Source organism: Raphanus sativus, chromosome 8 (assembly GCF_000801105.2).
Source record: "Raphanus sativus cultivar WK10039 chromosome 8, ASM80110v3, whole genome shotgun sequence".
Classification (NCBI taxonomy): Eukaryota; Viridiplantae; Streptophyta; class Magnoliopsida; order Brassicales; family Brassicaceae; genus Raphanus; species Raphanus sativus.
In genome coordinates this window covers 25,474,879-25,497,617 of record NC_079518.1, presented here as the reverse complement: position 1 = coordinate 25,497,617, position 22,739 = coordinate 25,474,879, and the positions used below count along the sequence as shown (strand labels likewise).

At 32.0% G+C, this 22,739-nt stretch overlaps 3 protein-coding genes and 1 long non-coding RNA gene across 5 annotated transcripts; all 4 read left to right on the top strand.

Annotated features, from left to right (window-relative positions):
• The first annotated feature begins 11 nt into the window (after positions 1–11).
• Positions 12–2,314, top strand: LOC130498568 (cation/calcium exchanger 4). The gene has a single exon (XM_056992035.1). The coding sequence runs from the start codon at positions 319–321 to the stop codon at positions 2,158–2,160; it is 1,842 nt and encodes a 613-aa protein (XP_056848015.1). The 5' UTR covers positions 12–318; the 3' UTR covers positions 2,161–2,314.
• Positions 2,315–7,573: 5,259 nt separating this feature from the next.
• LOC108822920 (helicase-like transcription factor CHR27) lies at positions 7,574–10,409 on the top strand. 2 transcript variants are annotated; one of them, XR_008938082.1, is made up of 3 exons: positions 7,574–9,362; positions 9,465–9,655; positions 9,748–10,409. XR_008938082.1 is itself a non-coding variant. In XM_018596122.2 (3 exons), the coding sequence occupies exons 2-3, from the start codon at positions 9,602–9,604 to the stop codon at positions 10,267–10,269; spliced, it is 576 nt and encodes a 191-aa protein (XP_018451624.2). In that variant the 5' UTR covers positions 8,833–9,362; positions 9,465–9,601; the 3' UTR covers positions 10,270–10,409. The 2 variants fall into 2 exon arrangements, 1 of the variants encoding a protein (XP_018451624.2); XM_018596122.2 differs by having other exon boundaries at positions 8,833–9,362.
• Positions 10,410–11,472: 1,063 nt separating this feature from the next.
• LOC130499205 (uncharacterized) lies at positions 11,473–12,558 on the top strand. Its single transcript, XR_008938081.1, has 2 exons — positions 11,473–12,136; positions 12,279–12,558. It is a non-coding gene; the product is annotated as an uncharacterized LOC130499205 (long non-coding RNA).
• A 4,778-nt stretch (positions 12,559–17,336) lies between these two features.
• Positions 17,337–18,281, top strand: LOC108820445 (putative F-box protein At1g53360). The gene has a single exon (XM_018593387.2). The coding sequence runs from the start codon at positions 17,337–17,339 to the stop codon at positions 18,279–18,281; it is 945 nt and encodes a 314-aa protein (XP_018448889.1).
• Positions 18,282–22,739: the final 4,458 nt, after the last annotated feature.

Here is a 22,739-nt window from a genome sequence, read left to right as displayed (position 1 = left end):
CGAATTAAGCAAGTCAAAAGAATCAGACACAAAGCCAAATCGTCGTCGTCACCGATCTCTCCTTTCTATTTCCCGTGAAAATTTCCAAATAGAGAGAGAGAAAAAAAAGCCTTCCTCCATGATCACACAGATCACGTTGATCGAACTCCGGTGAGCACCTCAAAAAACCCCTTAGCTTCAATTCCCCTCAGATCAAAACCAGATTCCTAGGGTTTCATCAATTCTCAGATTCTAATTCGTCTACATAGCTCCTAGCTTCATTATCGGTGATCCATGGCGGCGTGTAATTAGAACACAAAGTTCCAAAACTTCGAGAGAATGAGAGCTTTGAATTATCTCTACAGCTCGAGCAATCCCAGATTCCGAGGGATCTTCAATACCCTTTGTGCCCTAATCCTCTTCCTCTTCTTCTTTGATCTCAAAAACCCTTTGCTAAAGAATCAATCTTTCGTTGATGGGTCTACTCCTCCTCCTCGTAGGCACATGATTGAAACTTACTCTGGTGATACTACTGCACTCTGCTCTGGTTTACACCAACACATCGGTTACACTGACCAATGCCAGTTCTTGAAATCCAACCCTCTCTGTTATCCCGACAGCTTCTTCGACTACCTTAGCTTCTTCTACTGCACCTGCCAACACTTCAAGATCTTGGGTTACATCGCCTTAGGCGTCTGGCTCGTTGCTCTGTTCTACCTCCTCGGTAACACAGCCGCTGATTACTTCTGTCCTTCGCTCGAGAAGCTCTCTAAGCTTCTCCGTTTGCCTCCAACTGTCGCTGGCGTCACTCTGCTTCCCCTTGGTAACGGAGCTCCCGATGTGTTCGCTAGTATAGCTGCTTTCGTTGGTTCAGACAAGGGGGAAGTTGGGCTTAACAGCGTCCTTGGCGGGGCTGTGTTTGTGACTTGCGTTGTTGCTGGTGTTGTTTCGCTTTGTGTTGCTGATAAAGAGGTTAAGATTGATAAGAAGTGTTTTATAAGAGACTTGTGTTTCTTTCTGTTCACGCTGGTGGCTTTGTTGGTGATCTTGACTGTGGGGAGAGTGAGTGTTGGCGTCGCCGTCGCGTTTGTTTCCATCTATGTTCTGTACGCTTCTCTGGTGGCTGCGAATGAGGTTTTGAGGAAACATTCGAAGAGATTGAAGCTTGATTCTTTCACGCCTTTGCTTCCCATTCAAGGAAGCGTGTTCTCACCGAGTGGTGTTGACGAGGATGTAGTAGTACCTTTGCTAGAGCTTGACACTGAGGAAGGTCCACCTAAGCTGCACGACTCTCTACCGCAGTGGATGTGGGCTACAAACGTCGCCATCTATTCCGCGAAAGCTAATGTACACGATGAAGAAAGACCTCCATGGGGATGGAGTGAAGACGGTGGAGAAGCCGAGATCTCGTTGTGTTCTAAGATTACATACTTGTTGGAGACTCCACTGACTGTTCCTAGACGGTTAACGATCCCATTGATAGAGGAAGATAGCTGGTCTAAGACATATGCTGTAGCTAGCGTCTCGCTAGCTCCTCTCCTTCTCGCTTTCCTTTGGTGTGTCCAAGGTGAAGCGAGTCTTCTTGTAGCCTACTTTATCGGTATCGCAACAGGTTCCACTCTTGGCTTTCTTGCTTACAGAAACACAGAACACGACCGTCCACCTCAGAGATACTTGATCCCTTGGGTACTAGGTGGATTCGTCATGAGCATTGTATGGTTCTACATGATTGCAAACGAGCTCGTTGCTCTTCTAGTAACATTCGGTGGGATCTATGGAATCAACCCGTCGATACTCGGTTTAACCGTACTCGCTTGGGGGAACTCAATGGGTGACTTGGTCTCAAACATAGCCTTGTCCATGAACGGTGGAGACGGTGTGCAGATCGCGTTGTCAGGTTGCTACGCAGGTCCTATGTTCAACACACTTGTTGGGTTAGGTGTGTCGATGCTTCTTGGTGCTTGGTCCAAGAGACCGGAGACTTACATGATCCCTGAGGACAATAGCTTGTTCTACACGCTAGGGTTTCTGATAGTAGGGTTGGTTTGGGCTCTTGTGATGCTTCCGAGGAATGAGATGCGACCGAACAAGGTGATGGGGATTGGTCTGATCACACTGTATCTGGTATTCGTCACTTTCAGACTCAGCTCTGCCATGGGGTTCATACCTTGGGCTGCTTGAAAGATTTAAGATTGTAATCAGCTTATTGTATACAGATCATTCTAGTTAGAGATAGCCAACACTGGTTTCTGAATAAAATCTTGTTTGTTGTATTATGTTGATGATATACTGATAATGAATCTGAGCCATTAAATGTGGGTCTTTGTGGTTTTAATCTCGATCGTGGAAGATATATATTGGACTTGTCTTATTGGGCTGACTTTTTGAACTCAATAATGTTGACCCACTTGTTTTGTTTTCTGTCTTTGTACTACTTCACGTGGTGGTGCGATAAGCATAATCCAGAAAACATACCTTTTCTTGGAAGAACTAAAGTACCATAGCATTATTCAAATAAATTATTGTTGTTTCAATGGTAAGTTTTAGGTCATGATGATGATGATGGATCAGTACATTCCTTGTAGATATATCCAAATCATGTAATTTCTTTATATTTTGGAGAATAAATGTCTCTCAACGCCATTTATATATGACTTTCAAAATCTATAGATTATTTAGGAGTTTCAACTACGAAACCAAGTCACTGTTACTAGTTATATTTTTCATTTGATGACTAGAAAGATCCCAAATCAATATATATGTGTATATAGGCTAATCGTTAAGATATACCTAAAAGATTCAGACATTTTTACCAGTGTGTTTAGGGCTGGACAAATTGCGAGATATGTACACACTCTTAACACAGAAAATAACAAGAACTTGATGACAAAAATAAAAGGACAAGACGTCAAATATATCATTTTCTTGGTGACTGTCCATATCATTTTCTTGGTGACTGTCCACATATTATATAGTCTCATATAAGATAATACTCTCTCTATTTCTAAATAAGTGTCATTTTAGTTTTTTTTGTTTCACTAAAAATATTGTTCTACCATTTCAATATAATTTATACTTAATTTTAATTTAATATTAATTATAAAATGCATCGATTTTATAAATAAATATATTTATCTAAAATATTATTAGGTAAACAGATGAAATAAATGAAAACATAATTATTTTTTAATATATGTGAAAAATGTTTTTTTTCAAAATCAAACAATAATTTTATTAACTTGAGACTGAAGTTACATAATCATAGTGCTAAAGGTTATCTATCATCCTTGGAACATAATAATGAAAGATAAAACTTTGATGATTTTGAATATCCTTCTTTGCCAAGATATCAGAAACTTTGTTTCCTTCTCTATTAATCCATCTGAACTTGACATCTTCAAACTTCTTTATCGTCTCATTATTTCTCGTTTCCAGTTGTAAAAACCAAAATGAAGAATATTATTGTTGATGATGTCCATTGCTTTTTTGCAGTCTCCTTCAAGTATGATTTTCCTGTAACCTTTAAGTGACTCTTTATGAAACAGAAAAAATATGAGATATATACATAACACATACTGTTTTATTTATCATGTAATATATTATAATATTCTCTCGCATACATTTAGGTATAAATGACAACATAATATATCATAATATTCTCTCGCACACATTCAAGTCTAGAAGACAACATGCATGATAATAACTGTGGAATAACTGCGGTACAATTGTAACAATAACAAAAACATATATTTCTCTATTTCATTACACATGACTGTCTTTATTTTTCTCTTAAAGGTAATTTTAAATATATAATATAAAATTATTCAATCAATTATAAAAATAACTGCAAAATTTAATTAGTTACACATTTTCAGTAAAATTAGAAAATAATATAAATCAAAATATCATCTATTTTATAACAATAAACATCTTTTAAAACATTATCTATTATCGAAACAAAATAATAAATTCGTAGAAATAATGAGGTTTTTTTTTACTATTGACGGCGTTAGAAGTGAGATTTGTAAACATTTGAAGTCTTACTCGAATAGCTAAAAAATTGGGTCCATAGAGCTATGTAAGTATGTGCCATCATGGAGACCAAGGCGTAAGGTTAGTTATAGGAATTCCTTAGTTACATCGTAAAAACTTATCTACCATTATCTCTCTCTTTTTCTCTCTCTCGCGTGTGAAGTAAACATATTGCGTCATATGCTCATTAGCTTATAGGTCACTGGACCCTCTTACGAGTACTATAATATTTAAGAATTTGATGCCATATATATATCACCATCTCAACATTTTATATGTAGATAGATACCATATACTATACAATAATTATATAGCATGGTCTGAATATGCTCAACTCAGGACAAGACATCCAAGAGCATGTTATATCTTATTGATCTGTACTCGCAAAATGACAACTCTGACACTCATATGGGTTGCGTTTAATTATTCTCTGGTTTACATATATGCCTTTTGTTGTTTTAACTGATCAGTTTTTTTGTCAACTTTTTAACTGATCAGTTAAATGTCTGATTTATATGTGTGCATGATAATTATTTTTACGTGAAAGCATCAGATCTAAAATATTGTAGTACAATAATTAATTTTCTCTTTTGGTTTTAATTTTTTTTCGAATATAGTGCCAATCAAAACTTTCAACTAACCGAGTTGAATGCGGATATTTTGATAATGTCATATAAGAGCATATTTACTACAAATATAGAAAATCAAATACTCTAATATCTAGGGGTTAATATGTATATTGCTAATTATGGAGTATTGTTTGGGTAGAAAGTGCAAATTCTCTTTATTTTATGGGATTCTCAACTCTAGCATTTCACTGAACAGAGGCGTAGCTAGACACTATAATTATCCGGGGAGTAGCCATTTAGATCATATTGCTAAGTAAATATTTTGTGGATTCAAAATTGGCCATAAAATTGACTTTATCCAAATATTTATGGATTCTCAACTTTAGTATACCACCAAGTGTTTTTTAATGGTTAAGAGCATATCTACTGTAAAACTTTATTTTTTCTTTTAAAATAGCGTAAAAATAAATATAGAATAAAAGTACTTCATTCTCCACTCCATAATAGAGTAATGAAAAACAAAAAATAAACTCTAAAATAGAATAAGATATGAAATTAGGTTGGAGCATTTTTTTTAATCTATATTCACTTTTATTTTATTTTGGAAGAAAAAATAAAATTGGGTTGGAAATATCTTAAATAACTATCATTCCAGTTTTGAAATGTTAACCGGGATATTTCTAGAACTTTTGACAAATTTACACTGATAGAAAAAAGTTTATGGTGGATAAGTGCCCCACCCAAATTCACAAGGGTCAATTAGCCAGATATCCATAAAAAATTAGATATTAGTAAACTACTTAAAACATTAAATGTGCAGGAGCTACAGTAGATAAATACAGTATAACTTCTTTAAATTAATAATCGATAGATTAATATCTCTATTAATTAATATAATTTCATAGTTCTAAATTGAGTTTTTGGTTCAATTAGTATCTCAATAAATTAATAATCTCTATAAATTAATAAAAAATTATAGTTTTGGTGTAGTCCCAACATTATTAATTTATAGAGGTTTCACTGTAGTATGTAAAATTATTTTTGGAGCCGGTAGATAAAAGATACTCTAAATCTAAAATTACCATATAGAAAAATTATCCGTCCCTGTATTATATACTATGCAAGTGTGGACCGAAATAGAAGCTGCATATATTTAACTCAGCCACTCTACAGTCATTTCATCGAATTTTCTTTTATCATAACATACAAAAATATGAAGAAACCATGTATACTCAAAAGCCATGTTAAAAATTGCGCTAGACGCTACGCGTGCGGTGGGGTAGGGCCTAGCGCCGAATGAATTAATTGGAAATTAAGCGGAGAGTAATCGGGAATTTATTTTATATATTTAAATTAAAATTCTTAATATATATGTATAAATATTTGTTATGCTGGCAATGTACAATGATTTCAGATAGCCGAGATGGTTAATTTGGCTTTGGTAGTGCATGTCATCGTGGGCGCATTTGACGTAGATTTTTGCTCATTTATTTAATGTAAGGGTACAAATGTCATTTCGCAATCATCTTCTCCACTGACCTAATTTTTTTTCTGTGTCAAAACACGCGGCCGCCATTGATTTTCACTTATGTTTTTGCCGATTTCATCAACGTACCAACCAGATTTAACATCCAGACAGTGAAATATATATTTATAACACGATTTCGAACCATATATCAACAAAATTCTAAGTTTTTCATATGTATCCGTGTTTTTGGCCGATTTGAGCAAAATCGAGGCGGCTCTCCTCCGCCAAACATATAACCGGCGAGTCCACGGCCGCCGAGGCCGCGTTTTTGAACATGGCTCAAAAGTGTTTAAAATAAGAAATATTGTTTGATTGATTCATAAAGAGACGACATAAAAACAACTTCATGCTCTCTAATGAATTTTCTAACCCCATCCTTCCTTTACAGTATTATAGGGGAACAGAGAAACATAAATGTCCTGGACCTTTCAAATAGGCTAATCGTCGGTAGTATTCCTTTTGAAATTTTTTTTTTTTTTGCAATTATAAGTACCTTTTATATAGTGAAAGTCTCCCTTTTAAGGGATCAGTTACAAACAGCAGATAAGAAAAGTGCACAAAAGACACAAAGGAAAGAAGACATTGTAAAGATGATTATGGCTGGAAATAGTGAAACCAAACGGAAAGGTAGGATTCTTGGTTGGCTTGAACTTGTGCTGTACGCTGGGATCCTTTTGAAATATAGTTGGGATCCAATTTTTTTTAACTTTTTCATTGTATTCGTACTTTGTTTTTCCCTATTTCTACACATGCCATTGTACCAATTAATCCATCATGTATATCAGGCATATATAACTGTTTTCCTTGTGTTTTTATCATGTATATCCTGTTTGGACACGGTGTTGAAAGACACGTTCGCCCATGTCAAACAGATGAACTTCCAAATGGAGTCCCTTCCGAGCACGTATCATCCACATGGTAATGTTGGTCCCAACAATAGCTTTACGTATGTACTAACATTTCAATGAAATGTCAATTTTTATATGTTTCAATTAAGGTTCACAGCTAAAATATTAAGAACTAATAAAAACCGAGGTTTCAAGTCAGGCTAAACCGATGAGTGCATGCCTACGTAAACATAAAGTTAATTATATTGTTTGAGTAACGATGAATGAATGAAGGAATATATTTTTGAGAACAGTAGATAAAGAAGAATCAATTCTACAGAAAAAAATCACATGTCTGAGCAATCCAATCTTAAGAATAAATTAATAACACAAGTTAATGCAAAGTATGGCCCAAAGCAGCTTCTGAGCTTTGATGTCTTTATTGAACTTTATATATATATAGGAAGTGATTAATTTAGAATCTGAAACAAACAGTTTGATGTGTGGTCCAGTTGATATTAGTGTCGTGGTATATAGACCATACCCATTGTGCCAAAACTGCATATACAAACAAAAAGCACTGTAACCGGTATTGTTTCATTCAGACCATGAAAATACTATTTTACATAGAATGTCACATGTCACATGTCACATGAAAGTTTCATCACTGACCTCAAAACTAAAATATATATACACACACGATATCTATATGGGTGTGTATATATAAATTTCTTAATGTGCCTCTCCAAACAGTACTAATATCTCTCTCTTCTTCTTCTTCTTCTTCTTCTCTCACGATTAGTAGCTAACCATATGGATCCTTGTGTCCCCGAAACCTCCATGTTCCGGTGGTCTCGGAGTCGCCGGAAGATTCATATCCGCCGTCGTAAGACACGGGTTGTGCGTCTTGGCGGGAAGAACAATGTGGTGTCACGTGGTGGATTCTCGTTGAAGAAGATGGTGAGGAGGATGAAGCTGAGATGGTTGAGACTTCATTACGTGAGACTCGTGAAGAAGATCAAGGGGTTTTATAGTAATTTGGTAAAAGAGTTCGTAGACGCAGGAGTTGAGCTCGAAGCGATTCAGACGCAAATGGCGGTTGAAGCGGCTGCGTTTGCGGTTCCGGGTTTAGGTCTCTCTTTCTCCTCTCTGTCAGCTCATGACCGAGCACGGTATTTTCTTGCATAGTCATATATTATCACATTCGTTAAATAATTACTCTTTGTAATATTTATTACGTTTGTTGTTGTATATCTTACATCTATTTTATTTTGTTGTGATTTCGTTATTTTTTGGAATCATGAGAATTTGAGAAGTGAAGCTGGTAATAGATAAATATAATATACATATGTTGTTGATTTGTATAAACAAAAGTAAATAAATATACTAAGTAATTCTCCAATTAATTTATCTCTCTCTCTATTCTACTTAACGTATTTGCTGTTCAGAGTGGTACAAATTAATTCGGTTTCTTACAAATTTGACACAAAGGTATTATAGATTAAGATCACATACCTTTACAAAATCTTTAAATTAATGAAACTATGAGATGTTACAACAAATGTATAATATACACACAAAATGTAGGCGTAGTCAAGGTCGGATTTAGACACAATCTAGTAAAATATTGGTCTTGCCTCCTAAATTTTCTGGAAGTTATATACATATACATAAGCTCCACAATTATCAAAAAGTAATTAAAGTTTATAATAATATTTATAATTTTGAAAATTTCAGATCTGGCCATACACTACAGGAAATGTGGGTATTAATAGCATTAGATTATAGCGTTTTTGACAATTCTGCTATTGTATACTAACATTGGTCTTTTTGATAGCGTTTTTGAATTTAATACGCTATGTTTGCTATCGCGAGAAAATATTTTTTTTAAGCGCGTTAATTTACGAAGTACCGACGCTTTACTATTGCAGATCTTAAATTAAGCGCTATCATAACACAACATATAATTCATTTTTCCGCCAGATTATTACTGGAAAAACAAGTATCTCTCTTCTACTTTTTTTCGTTTTCCCTCTCATTCAATTTTGTTTTGCAACCCTCCAAAACCCCTAAAACATAAAATCTAAATCATATACTCTAACCTTAGAGCAGAGCCCTAAAACTCAAATATTTTCTCCATCTTTCACGACAACCCTATCTCTCGTACAGATTCAGTTCTATCTCTCACGATGGGAATTGAAAAACTAAGATCAAAAGTCACGGGAGTTTGACTGGAATCGACCTCACGATTCATCCCTCTCACTCTCTCGGCCAAAGCTAAGACGTCTGTCCTCCATAAGACGATTCAACCCTCCTCTCCTCGACTTCTGCTTTTTATTTCTGATATTTGTTTCCAGAGCAGCCCAAGTGTGAAGCGTTAATAAGTTAATCTTTGTGGAGACTTTCCTTCCCAAGATGGGGATCACTGTAAGAAACCCAATTTTTTAATTACAGTGTCAATTATAGTTTCTCTGATTCTGAATGATATAGGATTTCAATTTGAATGAGTTACATGATGTTTATGTCCAGGTCACTGTGATTGTTCCTGCTGATATCGCTGGTCTTGAAGCTGCTGTGAATAAGTACCAAGTCAGTCCTCGTAGGAGATCTCCTGATGGATTCCGCTATTGAGATTACTTCTGATAGTAGTAGTAGTAGTGGTAGTGATGACGAGGTATCCGAGCCCACTAGAACCAGGAGCAAGACCCTTTGGCTCTATGGTACTTTTACTCTCTGCTCATTCTCAATTTGGTAGCTTTAGTGGAGTAATCTAAACCCTGCGTGCTCTGTTTTATTTTGCTTTGAATTGCAGGTAGCAGAAGCTTCCCTCAAGGGTTCCTCTGAAGTTCATACTCAAGCGTCTGTTAGTAATGCCCCATCTCAGCCAAGAGACTCTACAAAACTTACAGTGCGTGAGAATAATGTTTCTGGTGTGGATAATGAGAAGCTCCCTGCTCAACAAGCTCAGAAACGAACCATTCCACCTTCTTTTAATCCACCTCCTGCTCCTTCAAGAAGTGCTAACAGTATAGGTCATGCCAACAAGGCGGATAATACAATTCCAGCTACTCGCGGTAGTGCACCGAGTTATTTGCTAAGAGACACTACAACATTTACAAGGAATGTCGAGTATGTTGTAAGCTCTAATGTCTCTGGTGTGGATGATAAGAAGCTTCCTGCTCAACAAGCTAATACATCAAAAAGTGCTAACAGTGTTAGTCATGGAAACGTGGGGGATTATAGTAGTCCAGCTGTAGGTAACAAGAATACTTTTGGTGATGGTTACTACCGTGGAGCTCATGCTGAGAGTGATTGTTCTAATAAGAAGCACTAAAGGATAGCTTGATGGTGGTGAAGAGAAGAGGTTGATGCTTTTAGTTCATGTTTTCATGTATAGACTTTTAGTTCATGTTTTCATGTATTGACTTTGTGGGTTTTAAATTTTTAATGGAAAACTATATGATTGTTCGATAAGTGGCACCATGTTATATTTAAAATTTTGATTTGTTGACCAAAAAAAAAAGAACATTCTTTTATGATTGTTCAATAAATTTGAAAATTCATTATAAAATAAAGACTATGTTTATCAAATCTCTGTATCACATCCAAATTATATTTATTGATGATTTAATTGTGTTTTATTAGAGTGAATTATATTTATTAATGATTTTAAAAGCAATAATTAATAAAAAAAGTTAACTTAATATGATAAATGGAAAATCCAACACTAATAATAAATTAGGAAAAACAAAAGAAAATACCTTAAATTCTAAACCCTAAACATGCCCTAAACCCTAACTACATCCCAAACCCTATTTCTTTAATTTTATTTTATACATAAATCTTCAACTTTAAACATTTTAATCCAAACATTCAGATTATATATCATACAGAAATATTCAAGGTTAAACATTATAATTCAAACCCTAAATATACTCATAGCTCTACTTATACTCCAAACCCTATATCATATATTCCAAGATATACAAAAAAATTAAATCATAACATTTTAAATTTATAACACTTATATATATATACTAAAATACGAAGTTATACAAACTATTAAAACTTAATAAAATCAGTATATTCATAAATATAACTTCAATCCCTAAACTCCAAACCACATACATCACAAACCACATATTCTATGTCACATAAAACATTAAATCTTAATTTTTAATTAATCATACAATTTGAAAATTCAAATACAAAATACAGATTAAAAGTTTTAAATTATGATATCAAAGTATTTAAAGTTTAAATAATTTTACAATAATTGTAAACAAAAAAAGAAATAATTTGTACTGTCTTTTTTCTGAACCATTGATTGATTTTTAAATCAAAGGCCCAAAATCAATCTCTTATCTATCTTCACCCTTGTTTTCTATTGGTTTGGCGCGGATCACTTTCTCCATCGTTAGATCTTACTGAATCGACGCTTGAGATTTGCTTCTCTTTTTTTTCTAATTGTTTTCTGAGGACAGATCGTGTGAGTGAGAGAGAGGTAAAAGAGAAAGAGAGAGAGAGAGAGAGAGAGAGAGAGGCGACTGGGTAAGCTGTGCTCGAAGCCCTAGCAAACCTCGGCCTCCTTCTCCTCTTTTTCCTCGTCGGCCTCCTTCTCTTCTTCTCCCTCGTCGGCCTCCTTCTCTTCTTCTTCCTCGCCGGCCACCTGCTCTTCTTCTCTTCTTCTTTCTCTAAACTCTCTGATTTTCGATTTATCTCTTCATATTCATGCTAAGAATTGCTAGATCTGTGTTGTGGTTGTCGAAATCTGATAGATTAAGGTTCTCTGATTTTATTTTTGTCTTTAAACTTGCTGAAAAAGTTGTCGATTTGATGTGATCTGTTTCTGAAAAAGCTGTCGGGTTAATCTGTTCCTTATTGCTCCAATATACTTGTCTTTGGTTGAATTCAAAATTGATCTGAGAAGTTTGGGTTTGATTTTTGTTTTGATCTGTTACGCTTCTTTTCTATTTTCTGTTTCTGATTATCAATCTGATTTATTAAGATTTGAATTGTAGTTTTGAATCTGTTTCTGTTGGCAAGTTGATTGTTTTTGCTTTCTTTTGAATTTCCTACTGCTGTGTGTTGCTTTACGATCTCTACTTCGCAATCACATTCACAGGAAAACTTGCTTTTTGATGTTCAAGAAAATCTGAAAGTATGGTTTTGGATTCAGCGCCTTGTCCCAACAAGTAGTGGTATGTAACCACTGAATTTGTCTCTTACCATCATTTTTATTTGCCTGAGTTCCTACTGAGTTGTTGTGGATTACTGTATTGCTTATAGAATGGATATTAATCTCTGAAAGGATGTTGCTTTGTTTTTGAAAAAAAACTACAGGCCAGAACAGAAGCTTGTGAAGGATGGTTTCATCATCAGGACACCAACCAAGATCCACTGTCCTGAAAAAATACCGAGAGTCAAAGAAGATTGACAAGTACATGTATCAAGAGTCGAAGAAGATTGACAAGAAGATTGACAGAGAAACATCAGAGGAGTCCATTGGATGCTTAGTTTAGCTTTAGGCTAATTATGTTTTGGCTTAATTTTTAAATTTGTTCGTTAGTTATTTGTATACTGATTTCAAGTAATAAATAAAATTTTGATTTTTAATTATAAATTAATTTTCTACTTAAGTTTGAATTATTTAATTCTGAATTATATTTTCAATAAATTTTTAGATAAATAAAACAAATTAATAACATGAAACATGTGCTATTTTTGATATTGGAAAAATCAAATTAATGAGTTTTAATAACATTTGTATCACGTTATTATAAATATTAACAATTGTGAATACAAAAGCGCTATTGTTGTACGTTTAATTATAGCACAACGAAAAACCGCTATTAAAATGGTCGGACCTATTATAACGGGCGATGTCAGAGCGTCCAAGGAAACGCTATTAAAAAGGAATCATAGCGCTTTTCGTCCGCTATTACTAACCACACTTCCTGTAGTGATAGGCAGGCATAGTATTACTATCAGAAGATCGATCTTGGCTTGAATTGTCTTGTTAAGTCGGAAGTATTGAGTTAAGGTGCATCCCTTGCTGGAAACGCAGTTAGGAAACGAAAATATGAAATAGAACTCATTAATTGTTAGATTCTTATCTTTATTCATACTGTACACTATTCTTATTTTTTTTTTGACAAATACACTATTCTTACTTTGCATATCGTTCGGCTCGAAGTTGAAAAAGGGACCAAAGATGTATTTATTTAATATTTCTTATTATTTTAATAAATGAATTTTTAGTTTTCATTATGAATCATTAGTATATTCTAGTTAGAAGAAAATGATATGGTTTATTGAAAACGTGGCATGGCTTTCATTTTACCATAACACATGTACAATTTTGAAAAGTTCAGTAAAAAAAAACACATGTACAATTTTGACTATAATTTTGTAAAGTTTACAAAATAAGTTAATTCTTTAATTATTATTTCATTTTTTAATAAAATTTATTTTGTTTTATAAATAATTTTTTTAATGATGATATGACAAAATATGACTTAATCTTATATGAAAGCATAATTTTAATAATAAAGTTTTTCTTTTTGAAAATTTCATAAAACAAAATAATAACAAATTCATTTAACGTAAACCATTATCATAAACATAAATCAAACACAAATTTATTAGTTAAATTCTAAAAAATAAATAGTTGCAAAACTTAAAAATTTAACAACTTATATTTCTGTCAAAATTAATTGTAAGTGTATTAAAAATACAAAAAAAAAACTTAAACAGTTTTGATTAAAATACTGTTTTAGATATTTAAATATATCAAATCTACTGACCATTATAAACAGGTGTTATTGAATTTATGTGGATTTAAAATAACTAGATTTTAATTTGTGATTTGAAAGCGCGGGATATTTTTTAGTGAAAATTCTATATAATCGATTTTGCTTTATTTAAATTAGGTGGAACATAAAATACACAGCCAAAAATTCATATCTGATCCAAAATGTACCTGATCCGTAGCTGATCCGTACTATATATGAATCCGATCCGTACTTACAAATTTACCAGAATAAGATCTAAGATGTGATATAAATTAGAACTGAAATTCAAAAAACTCAACCTGTATTCAAACGTATAATTAGAACGTCCAACCTAATTTAAAATATGTTTTATATTTCTTTCAATTTATTTTATATTTGATAAATATTTTACATATTGTTTATATATATATATATTATGTAATGGCTATTATTGGATTATTATGTTACTTAATATATGATATAACCATTATTTAAGAAATATAAATAAAATAATACATTAATTTAAGTGATTTGTTATTTATCAAAATATTTTTGTAGTATCTAAACCTGTAAAAAGATTCTATTTATTGTTGTTTCTTTTATAAATTATTTGAGACTTTTCAATTATTTAATTTATCTAAATAATTTGAAAGAAATATTAAAAATTTATGAAAAGATAAGATCTAATATTTTATATTGTTTAGAACATAAGATTAATTATAATGTTGTTTGAAAACATGGATAGTAATATAAAAAGTAGTATTAGTAACTTTTTATGATATATTTAACTATAAAGTGAAAAAGTGTATTTCGTTTAAAATTTTACAAAAGAAAGAATAGGTCCCAAAATAGGATTATGTTTTAATAAGGGAGATATAGCACATTTACTGATTAAAATAATATTTACTGTCTAATATTTTTTTGTAGATATTAAAATTTTAGAAATATTAAATACTTTCAGAAAAAATGATTAATATAATCCATATAATTTTAAATGTAAGATTTTCTTAGAGTGTAATCTTAAAATGCAGATATTTTGGAGATTTTCTATTTGGAAATAATTTTTTTGTTTAAATATAAAACAAAAGAAAAATAGTTACCGGTGGTAGAAAAATATGTTAGAAACATAAATAGATCAAATTTTAGCGACAAAAACTAAATCTATCTAGTTTATCAAAATATGAACTCAAAATTATAGGATGAATTGTTAAAATATGTGTGATTAAAAAAACTAAAACCTACGCTTTTATAAGACATTTATTCTTATAATTTTAAAATGATATAGTTTATGAATAATTACTAAAACTAAGGAAGAGTTGTAAAAATGTGTGGTTTTATGATTTATGAATAGTTAGTAAAGAGTTGTTAAATAGGTATGATTTTAGTAATGTCGTTGAAATATGCAAGATTTTTTTAAAAAAAAAAAACAATTTTGGTGGTTTTGATTTGCTAGATTGTTTTGAATAAAATCATTGATGATTTAATATATTACATTTGAAATTTATGGTTTATTAAGTTTTCAAGAACTCTAAATTATAATACACTTGTGTTTGAAGTTTGAACCTTATTGATAATCAAGTTACAAAAAAACCTTATTGATAATCACTGTATAAACTAATCATTCCAACCCTGTCGATAATGACTATATTTGAAACTAGTATTGTAAAAAAACAATCTAAACTATTAAAACTGAAGTACAAAAAATACTTAGTCCTTAGTTTTGTACAATAATTACAATACAATGCCATTGGATTAAACTCTGAGTTTTGATCATTATAACTAACCGAGATTTATGATTTTGTTTCTCTACCTTAACCGAAATTAGACCTATTAATAAGGAAAGATTTAATATTTTTTTTATGACAAAAAAGGAAAGATTTAATTAGTCCCTAGATTATATAACCTTCGATCAATAGATCAAAAGATTTCGGTCCCTATATATTGTGCATTTATTAGGATAGTAAACTTAGCGATTATTAAAAAGATTTGATTACACCAAGAATTTAGGAACTTCCAAAACTATGCGATTATAATCCTAAGGATATATATTTCGGTTACATATTTGATCGACTAAACCACTCCTATTAATATGCATACCTAACGTCTTCATCCATACATCTACCCATTGAAGGATGGAAAAACATCAAGAATTAAGAATTTTACTCTCAGTCCTGCCAGAAGAATGTATAGATCAACCATCCATTCTTACTAAATTGGGTTTACTCTTATGAATGATGACAAGCTTCTCACTTTGATAGAATTTCAGTATGTTTTAAGTGGATCACTTTAAATTTCGGATAACCCATTTAAATTTAAAGTGATGTTCGGATAACCCATTTAAATTCATTATATACTTTAAATTTCTTAAAATATATAAACAAAATAATATATTACATATAAATTTGAATAACATATATCAGAATACCTAAAATTAACATTTAAATTAGTTTAATTTAAATATTTGGATAGAGAATCAATAATTATGTTAAATATTTTGGTAATTTGAATATAATTTAACTATTTTAGATATTTACATTTGACTATCTATACATATTTTCAATTAGTTAAACCAACTCATAAGTACCATATATATTCTGAATGTTTTTATATACATTAAGTCTAAAAAATAATATATAAATATGTAAATTATTTCGAATACATTCAGGTATCTGAAATACTTCGGTTCGGAGCGATTCGATTTCAGTTCTCTAAATACCAAAATTTTGATATTTAATCAATTTTGGTTCGGGTTTTGTACTTTTTTGGGTCAGGAACGGTTCGATTTTTTAGATTTGGATATTTGCTCAACTCTAATATTAACATGAAAAATAAACATATTTTACAAAAATATACACCCGCACGGGCGTGCGGGTCAAAATCTAGTTAGTATTTAATGCCTAGTACAAAGGAATACATGTGTTGATGCAGATTTCATATTTAGGCAAGTAAATATGTTAAATTGTTAGATAATAAAAAATCATAATGACATGATTCTGTAAATACCTTCAAAATGTAAGGGCACCTAAAAGTGGTATTCTATTTTAATAGTATTAAATACAATAAATTAGTTATATTATTGACAAATGGTTTATTGGTATAAATAAAATAATTAAAATTGTTCTGTTTAATATATTATAACCAAAAATTGATAGAACAAAATCTAGTCAAAATTATGATTTTAAATATATATAAATTTAATATGAAGATAATGTTAACAGTTTCTTTTAGCTTATTTTTACCAAACCTTAATTAGACCAAAAGTAAAATTAATAAATAGTTAATCCAAAATGGAAAAATAAAAAGTTAATTATATATGATTTTAGTTTTTATTTTAATGGGTCGATAGATGTTCATTACTAAATAAAATCATTTTAAACATATTTCTGCTCATGATATTGACATATATATACCCTCATATCTGTAGCATATATAGGTTAGTTTACATTATAACGAAAGCCGCCGACTCGTGTAACCTCTGAAAGGTGATTCAAACTAGGGCTTGAAACAACAGCCATGAAAAATCTAGAGCAGCAGTTCTCAGAGGATCTATTGATAGAAAAATCTTCAAAGTCGGTAAGACAATACTCAGATCCAATCCCAGTGCCGTCATGACTTTACTGAGTTGTTCATGGCTAGGTCTATAACTCGTCCACGGCTCTTGTTCACCTTCAAAGTAGAGGACAAGTTATTCATCTTCTCTGCAACTCAACCTCAAAACCTAGGCGGTGGCAACTGTTCTATTGTAGCTACACGTTATAAAGATTTTCCCAAACATTTTCCAACCGAAACCCTTGACGACTTGTCCAGGGGATTGGTATGTCTTCATGGACCGGTAATAATAAGAGGAAGAAGGACTCTAATAGTTTGTAACCTCGTCACGGGTGAGTTCATAGACTTAGCCAAAGTGAAAGCGACGGATACTAAAAGGAGCTACATTGGCTACGATCCGTTCAACAAACAGTTTAAAGTGTTGTTTCTAACCAGTTATGGAAGACAAAACCGTGTTTTGACATTGGAGACTGGAAAGCCTTTACGGATGAGATACACCATGGAATGTGAACACCATGCTGGTGAATATGGTGAAGTATGCATCGATGGTGTTTTGTATTACGAAGCTTACTTTAAAGAATCAGCATCTCATATGATAGTTTGCTTTGACTTTAGCTTTGAAAAGTTCAGTTTTATTGAGACAAATCGTGAAATGGAGAACGTCTCTTTATTCAACTACAAAGGTAAATTAGGTGCCTATTTTCAAGACTGGCATAGCAAAAAACTGCGGTTGTGGGTTCTAGATGATGCTGAGAAACATGAATGGTCCAAAAGTATATATGTGTTGTCTCATTTATACAGTGAGAAGATCGGGCACAACTCTTACATTGTTGGAATCACTAGTGCCGGTGAGATTGTGTTTACGCTGGTTGGTCACTTAAACCCTGATTTCTACCTTTTCTTTTACAATATGGAGAGGGACACTTGTACAAGAGTCGATATTAAGGGGTTTGAAGAGTTTAAGCATCATAATTTGCATATTACTACCTATCTGGACTATGTAGAGAATATTATGCCCTTGTAAAATTTTTTTTTAGAATCATATATATGATATATAGTTAATTGCAAGGAACTAAATACAAATAAAAAGAAAAGAAATTAAATAAAATTTATCTATCTTATTAAAACAGAAACATTACAACTTCTTCTACGTGGATTTTAAAGTTGGACCTTATGTAATTAATGCTATATTAATCTACTTATAAATAGACATGTCTTTTTATAAATAATTAATATCAATCATTACCATAGTTTTTCACTTCTTACCTTATTATTATATCCACTACGCATGTTTCCTTATATTGCATATATTTAACTATAAGCTAGATACATCCACTAACATATCCACTAACATATTATACTATAAGATATATTATTAATAATATATCTACTAACATATAATACTATACGACAAATTACTAATAATACAATATATTATATGTATTCATTAACTTGCATCTATCAATATTAGCAATACTATGAAGACGACTAACTCTATACTTTGAACCTATAAACCATGATATACTAATTTATAACAAAAATGATATTACTGTTACAAATTAGTTTATATAAAAATTATTTATAACACCAATTTGTTATATAAGATAAATTTAATCAAGATCCAAATTTTTTTTTCCTGTTCAGAAAAAAAGAAACCTAGGAATATATACCATTAAGTTAGCCAAAAATCTTCCGAATAAATAGTAAATTTCACCAACCTAAAAATGAATTAAAAAAATATAACAAAAGATATTATGTTTGAAATTTAGCTCACTGGGTCGGATATAAATCTGTTCATTTCAAGTATGAGTTCTTCGAGTTCTCAACATTTGGATCTAAGTATGTATTTGATTTTTTTTGTCCGGGTCGATTTTTTTGGTTCCGAATCATTCTAATTTTTTTATATTATAAATCTTAAATAATATACAACATATATATAAAACAAGAATTAGACAACAAGAATATTATAAAGTGTGTTCAAGGCTTCATAACTTGGACTTTTATTTTTTTTGGGTTTCAACTCTTTTGATATTAGTTATTGTTCATCTTAATATTGTATAATTTGTATTGATTTCAACTTTATATAGTACACCTAGTTTTTGCTCAAAGTTCTCATCACATGATCATGGCCTTTACATTTGCTTTGTCTTTTACAGATTTTAGTTTTATTTTTCCTTAAAGCTTTGTTTTGTCTAGTCTTTTAGTTGATTAAAAAGTGTTTAACTGTTTATATTAGAGTGCTATTCGTGTTGTTATCTGCTTGTTGGTGAGTCTGCCATGTTATATTGTTTTCTCTTTTTTGTAAACGTGATCGATAGACATTGGCGTCCATATATCTTCTTGTTATAGGGTATAAGAACAGACTTTTTACTGAATAAAATAAACACGATGAAGTTCTGACATTGGAGACCGGAAAAATAATTTTATGCCAAACAAGCATTTTCCTTAATCCGTTGGAAAATTCGTATATGGGTTTTTGTATCATATCTAGCTGGGGACGATACATCTATAAAGACCTTGATTATATGCTTTGATGTTGGATATGAATCAATAAAAATTGTAGAAGAAGTGAAGCTTAATGTAAGTGTTGAAGACATTATTTACCCACTTGTTATGAACTGTGTGAAATGTGGAAAGTGAATTGTGAGGAATGTTGTGTGTTTTCTCATTAGCCAACACCACATTATATAGTGATTTGTACAAGGGTTTACAAATGCTTTACAAGGAAGTAAATCTATACATTGATTACATTGACTACATTGATGTCATACATGAAGACTTGGTCAAGGTGATGATAACGAGGTTGACTGAGTCTTTTCTTCTCGGACCGGTTTGTAGATGAACCGATGTAGACCGGATGTAAACCTCCTTGCACTTCCTCTTGTATTTGTTGGACTTGTCTAGTACTTGGTTAAGTACTTGGTTATGGTCCATCCACACAATGGTTTATAACACTCCCCCTTGGATGCCATAACCATATGAGTTCATAATATGCTTAATGTTGCCTCATTAAAACCTTACTAGGAAAACCCATTGGGATAAAACCATAGTTAAGGAAAAAGAGTACAACACATACTACTCCCCCTGATTTGAACATCACTTGCTGAATAGATGTTCAGGGATTCTTACTTGAACAATCTTGTATTGTTCGGACATATCATATCTCTTAGAATCTTGATGGTACTTTAGAAAATGTACCACTTTGATATCGACCACTTTAGTACTTTAGATAAAATGTGCTATTTTATACTCTGGTCGTTTTGATTATGGTCCTTGACCAAATCACTCTTATATGCCTTTCCATAATATTGGCTGGCTAATACTTTAGATCCTTTATATAATATGGATCATCATTATATCAAGTATGAGCTACTTAGCTCTTTAGGACTTATGGACATGCCTTAGCTTTATGAGTATAATATTATTTGCCATAGGCAACTTTATATATAGGTCATGTCTGTTAGATCATGATCCTTATATCCATAGTTTATCTATGATCGATCTAAGACATTTTGCAGTTTTAGTGTGCCGGCAATTCGTACACACATATATATATATATATATATGGACGATTGGACTTATCTAGGCCGGACAAGGTCATGACATAGAATTGATCTAATTGATCCTCAAATTTATGTCTAATGACATCCATGATCTACAACTTTATCATGGACCAAATCTTATAATATGGTCGGACCCGTTGGGTCGCATATGGACGCATAATGCGGTCCTACACCTTTTGTTCAAAGATGAACTTTGATCTTATACCTTATCTTTATGATAGCTTATTCATTCATACTACAGCTTGGTTGGTTCATGCTGAGAATTTTGACCAACCATAAGTATTACCAAAATTTGGGTAATTTGTGGTGATGGTCTATAACCTTTCTAAGGTTTAATGAGTAACCATTTAACCTATCTTAGGCTGGTTAGTATAACACAAGGAATTTAAAATTCATCTATGGACTGATTTGAATTGTTCTTATAGAACTCTTCATTTGCTTATATGTAGTAATTTAATTCAGTCCATGGACAACTTTAGGAAAATGCTGTTCATGAGAACTTCCTTTCTCATCTTATGACTCTGAGCTCAGTACATTTTGGTAAATCTTTTAGGTACCAATAATATTATTATCATCATCCAGTGAGTCATATATAATATACTACATCTTTTGAATTTCTTCCAGACATTATATGTAGTGACATATGTAGTATTATCCACCACTTTGGAATATATAGACCTCCCTTGGTCTGTCTCACGATTTTATCCTTCTTTCAGGATTTATCTTATTCACTGGGCATCATATGGCGTTTACATATTCATGGCCAATTCAATACGCTTTTATCTGTCACTTTAGAAACCCCACGTTTCTTTCTTTATTCATATTTATGAGTACTCTTGCGTGGGTTCATGATCCTCGATTCATTATTCATGTGCTACATATTTGCGCTTTTTCTATTAATGTATGTGTCGACACATTTTTATATATATATGGTTTCCTTCCAGACATCAAATAATTCATTGAGATCTAATCATTATCAATGCCTTCAGTACCATGAGGCCCGGCGTCCCGAACCCCAAGTGTTGATACTGACGGTATAGCCATTTCGGCCTTGTCTGGAAAATCTATGACCTCGGTTTCTTTTGCATCTTTCTTTAATTTCCGAGGTCTTTTATCTTTGGAACCAATTCGGTCTTATATTAGACTCTGTAGCAACTTGGTTGTGTCTTTAAGACATCAAAACCGTGTGGTGCTAAGCTGGGATGACATAGTCATTTTTTTTCGGGTCAATGTGTCTGGCATTTTATTTTGCTATCGTTTTTAGCATATGGACGTCTATAAATCTTTTCTAGTCCGAGGATCTTTGCCAAGACAATGATGGTTAATACCATTCTTTACCAGCTTACTACTTCTCCTTTCAAATGTTGGATATTGGGATTCATAAACTCTATGTAATCCTTGTTCCTTGGCCTATGATTAAATCACCCATTTTGGCTCAAGGTTTCTTTTAAATTTATGGAGAAAGTATATTCATAATATATATATCCAACATATATTCCCAATCCTCCTTTTGAGATTCTAAGATCATATGATCTTTAGATGACACATATATTTGTGGTGGATTCATTCATAATATCTTAATTCATAATATCTTAATATGATATATGTCTGGACTCATGACCCGTATTAGTTTGAGGTGGGAATATTTATTATCACTTATATGGCCTGATATAATATCTATGGCCTGATGCAAGTTAATCTTTTATAACTCATGATGTCCCCAAGCATATGGACTTTTAGATTTTGAACCTTATAGGTAAATTTTAAACCTTATAGGTAATGGTCTTTATATCAAATTCAACCAATATGTAATATGGTTGTGGACCATGTTTCACGAATTTTAGTATGGTCATGTATCATGGGATTTGTCCTCACTCCCCCTCATGAACATACTCTAATTCGTGGTGCTTGGGACAATA

Bases quoted from the DNA above. Each gene is read 5' to 3' on its own strand.
- LOC108820445 (XM_018593387.2), top strand. From the start codon at position 17,337: ATGGCTAGGTCTATAACTCGTCCACGGCTCTTGTTCACCTTCAAAGTA.
- LOC130498568 (XM_056992035.1), top strand. From the start codon at position 319: ATGAGAGCTTTGAATTATCTCTACAGCTCGAGCAATCCCAGATTCCGA.
- LOC108822920 (XM_018596122.2), top strand. From the start codon at position 9,602: ATGACGAGGTATCCGAGCCCACTAGAACCAGGAGCAAGACCCTTTGGC. The intron at 9,656-9,747 runs GTACTTTTACTC...TTTGAATTGCAG, and splicing joins CAAGACCCTTTGGCTCTATG to GTAGCAGAAGCTTCCCTCAA.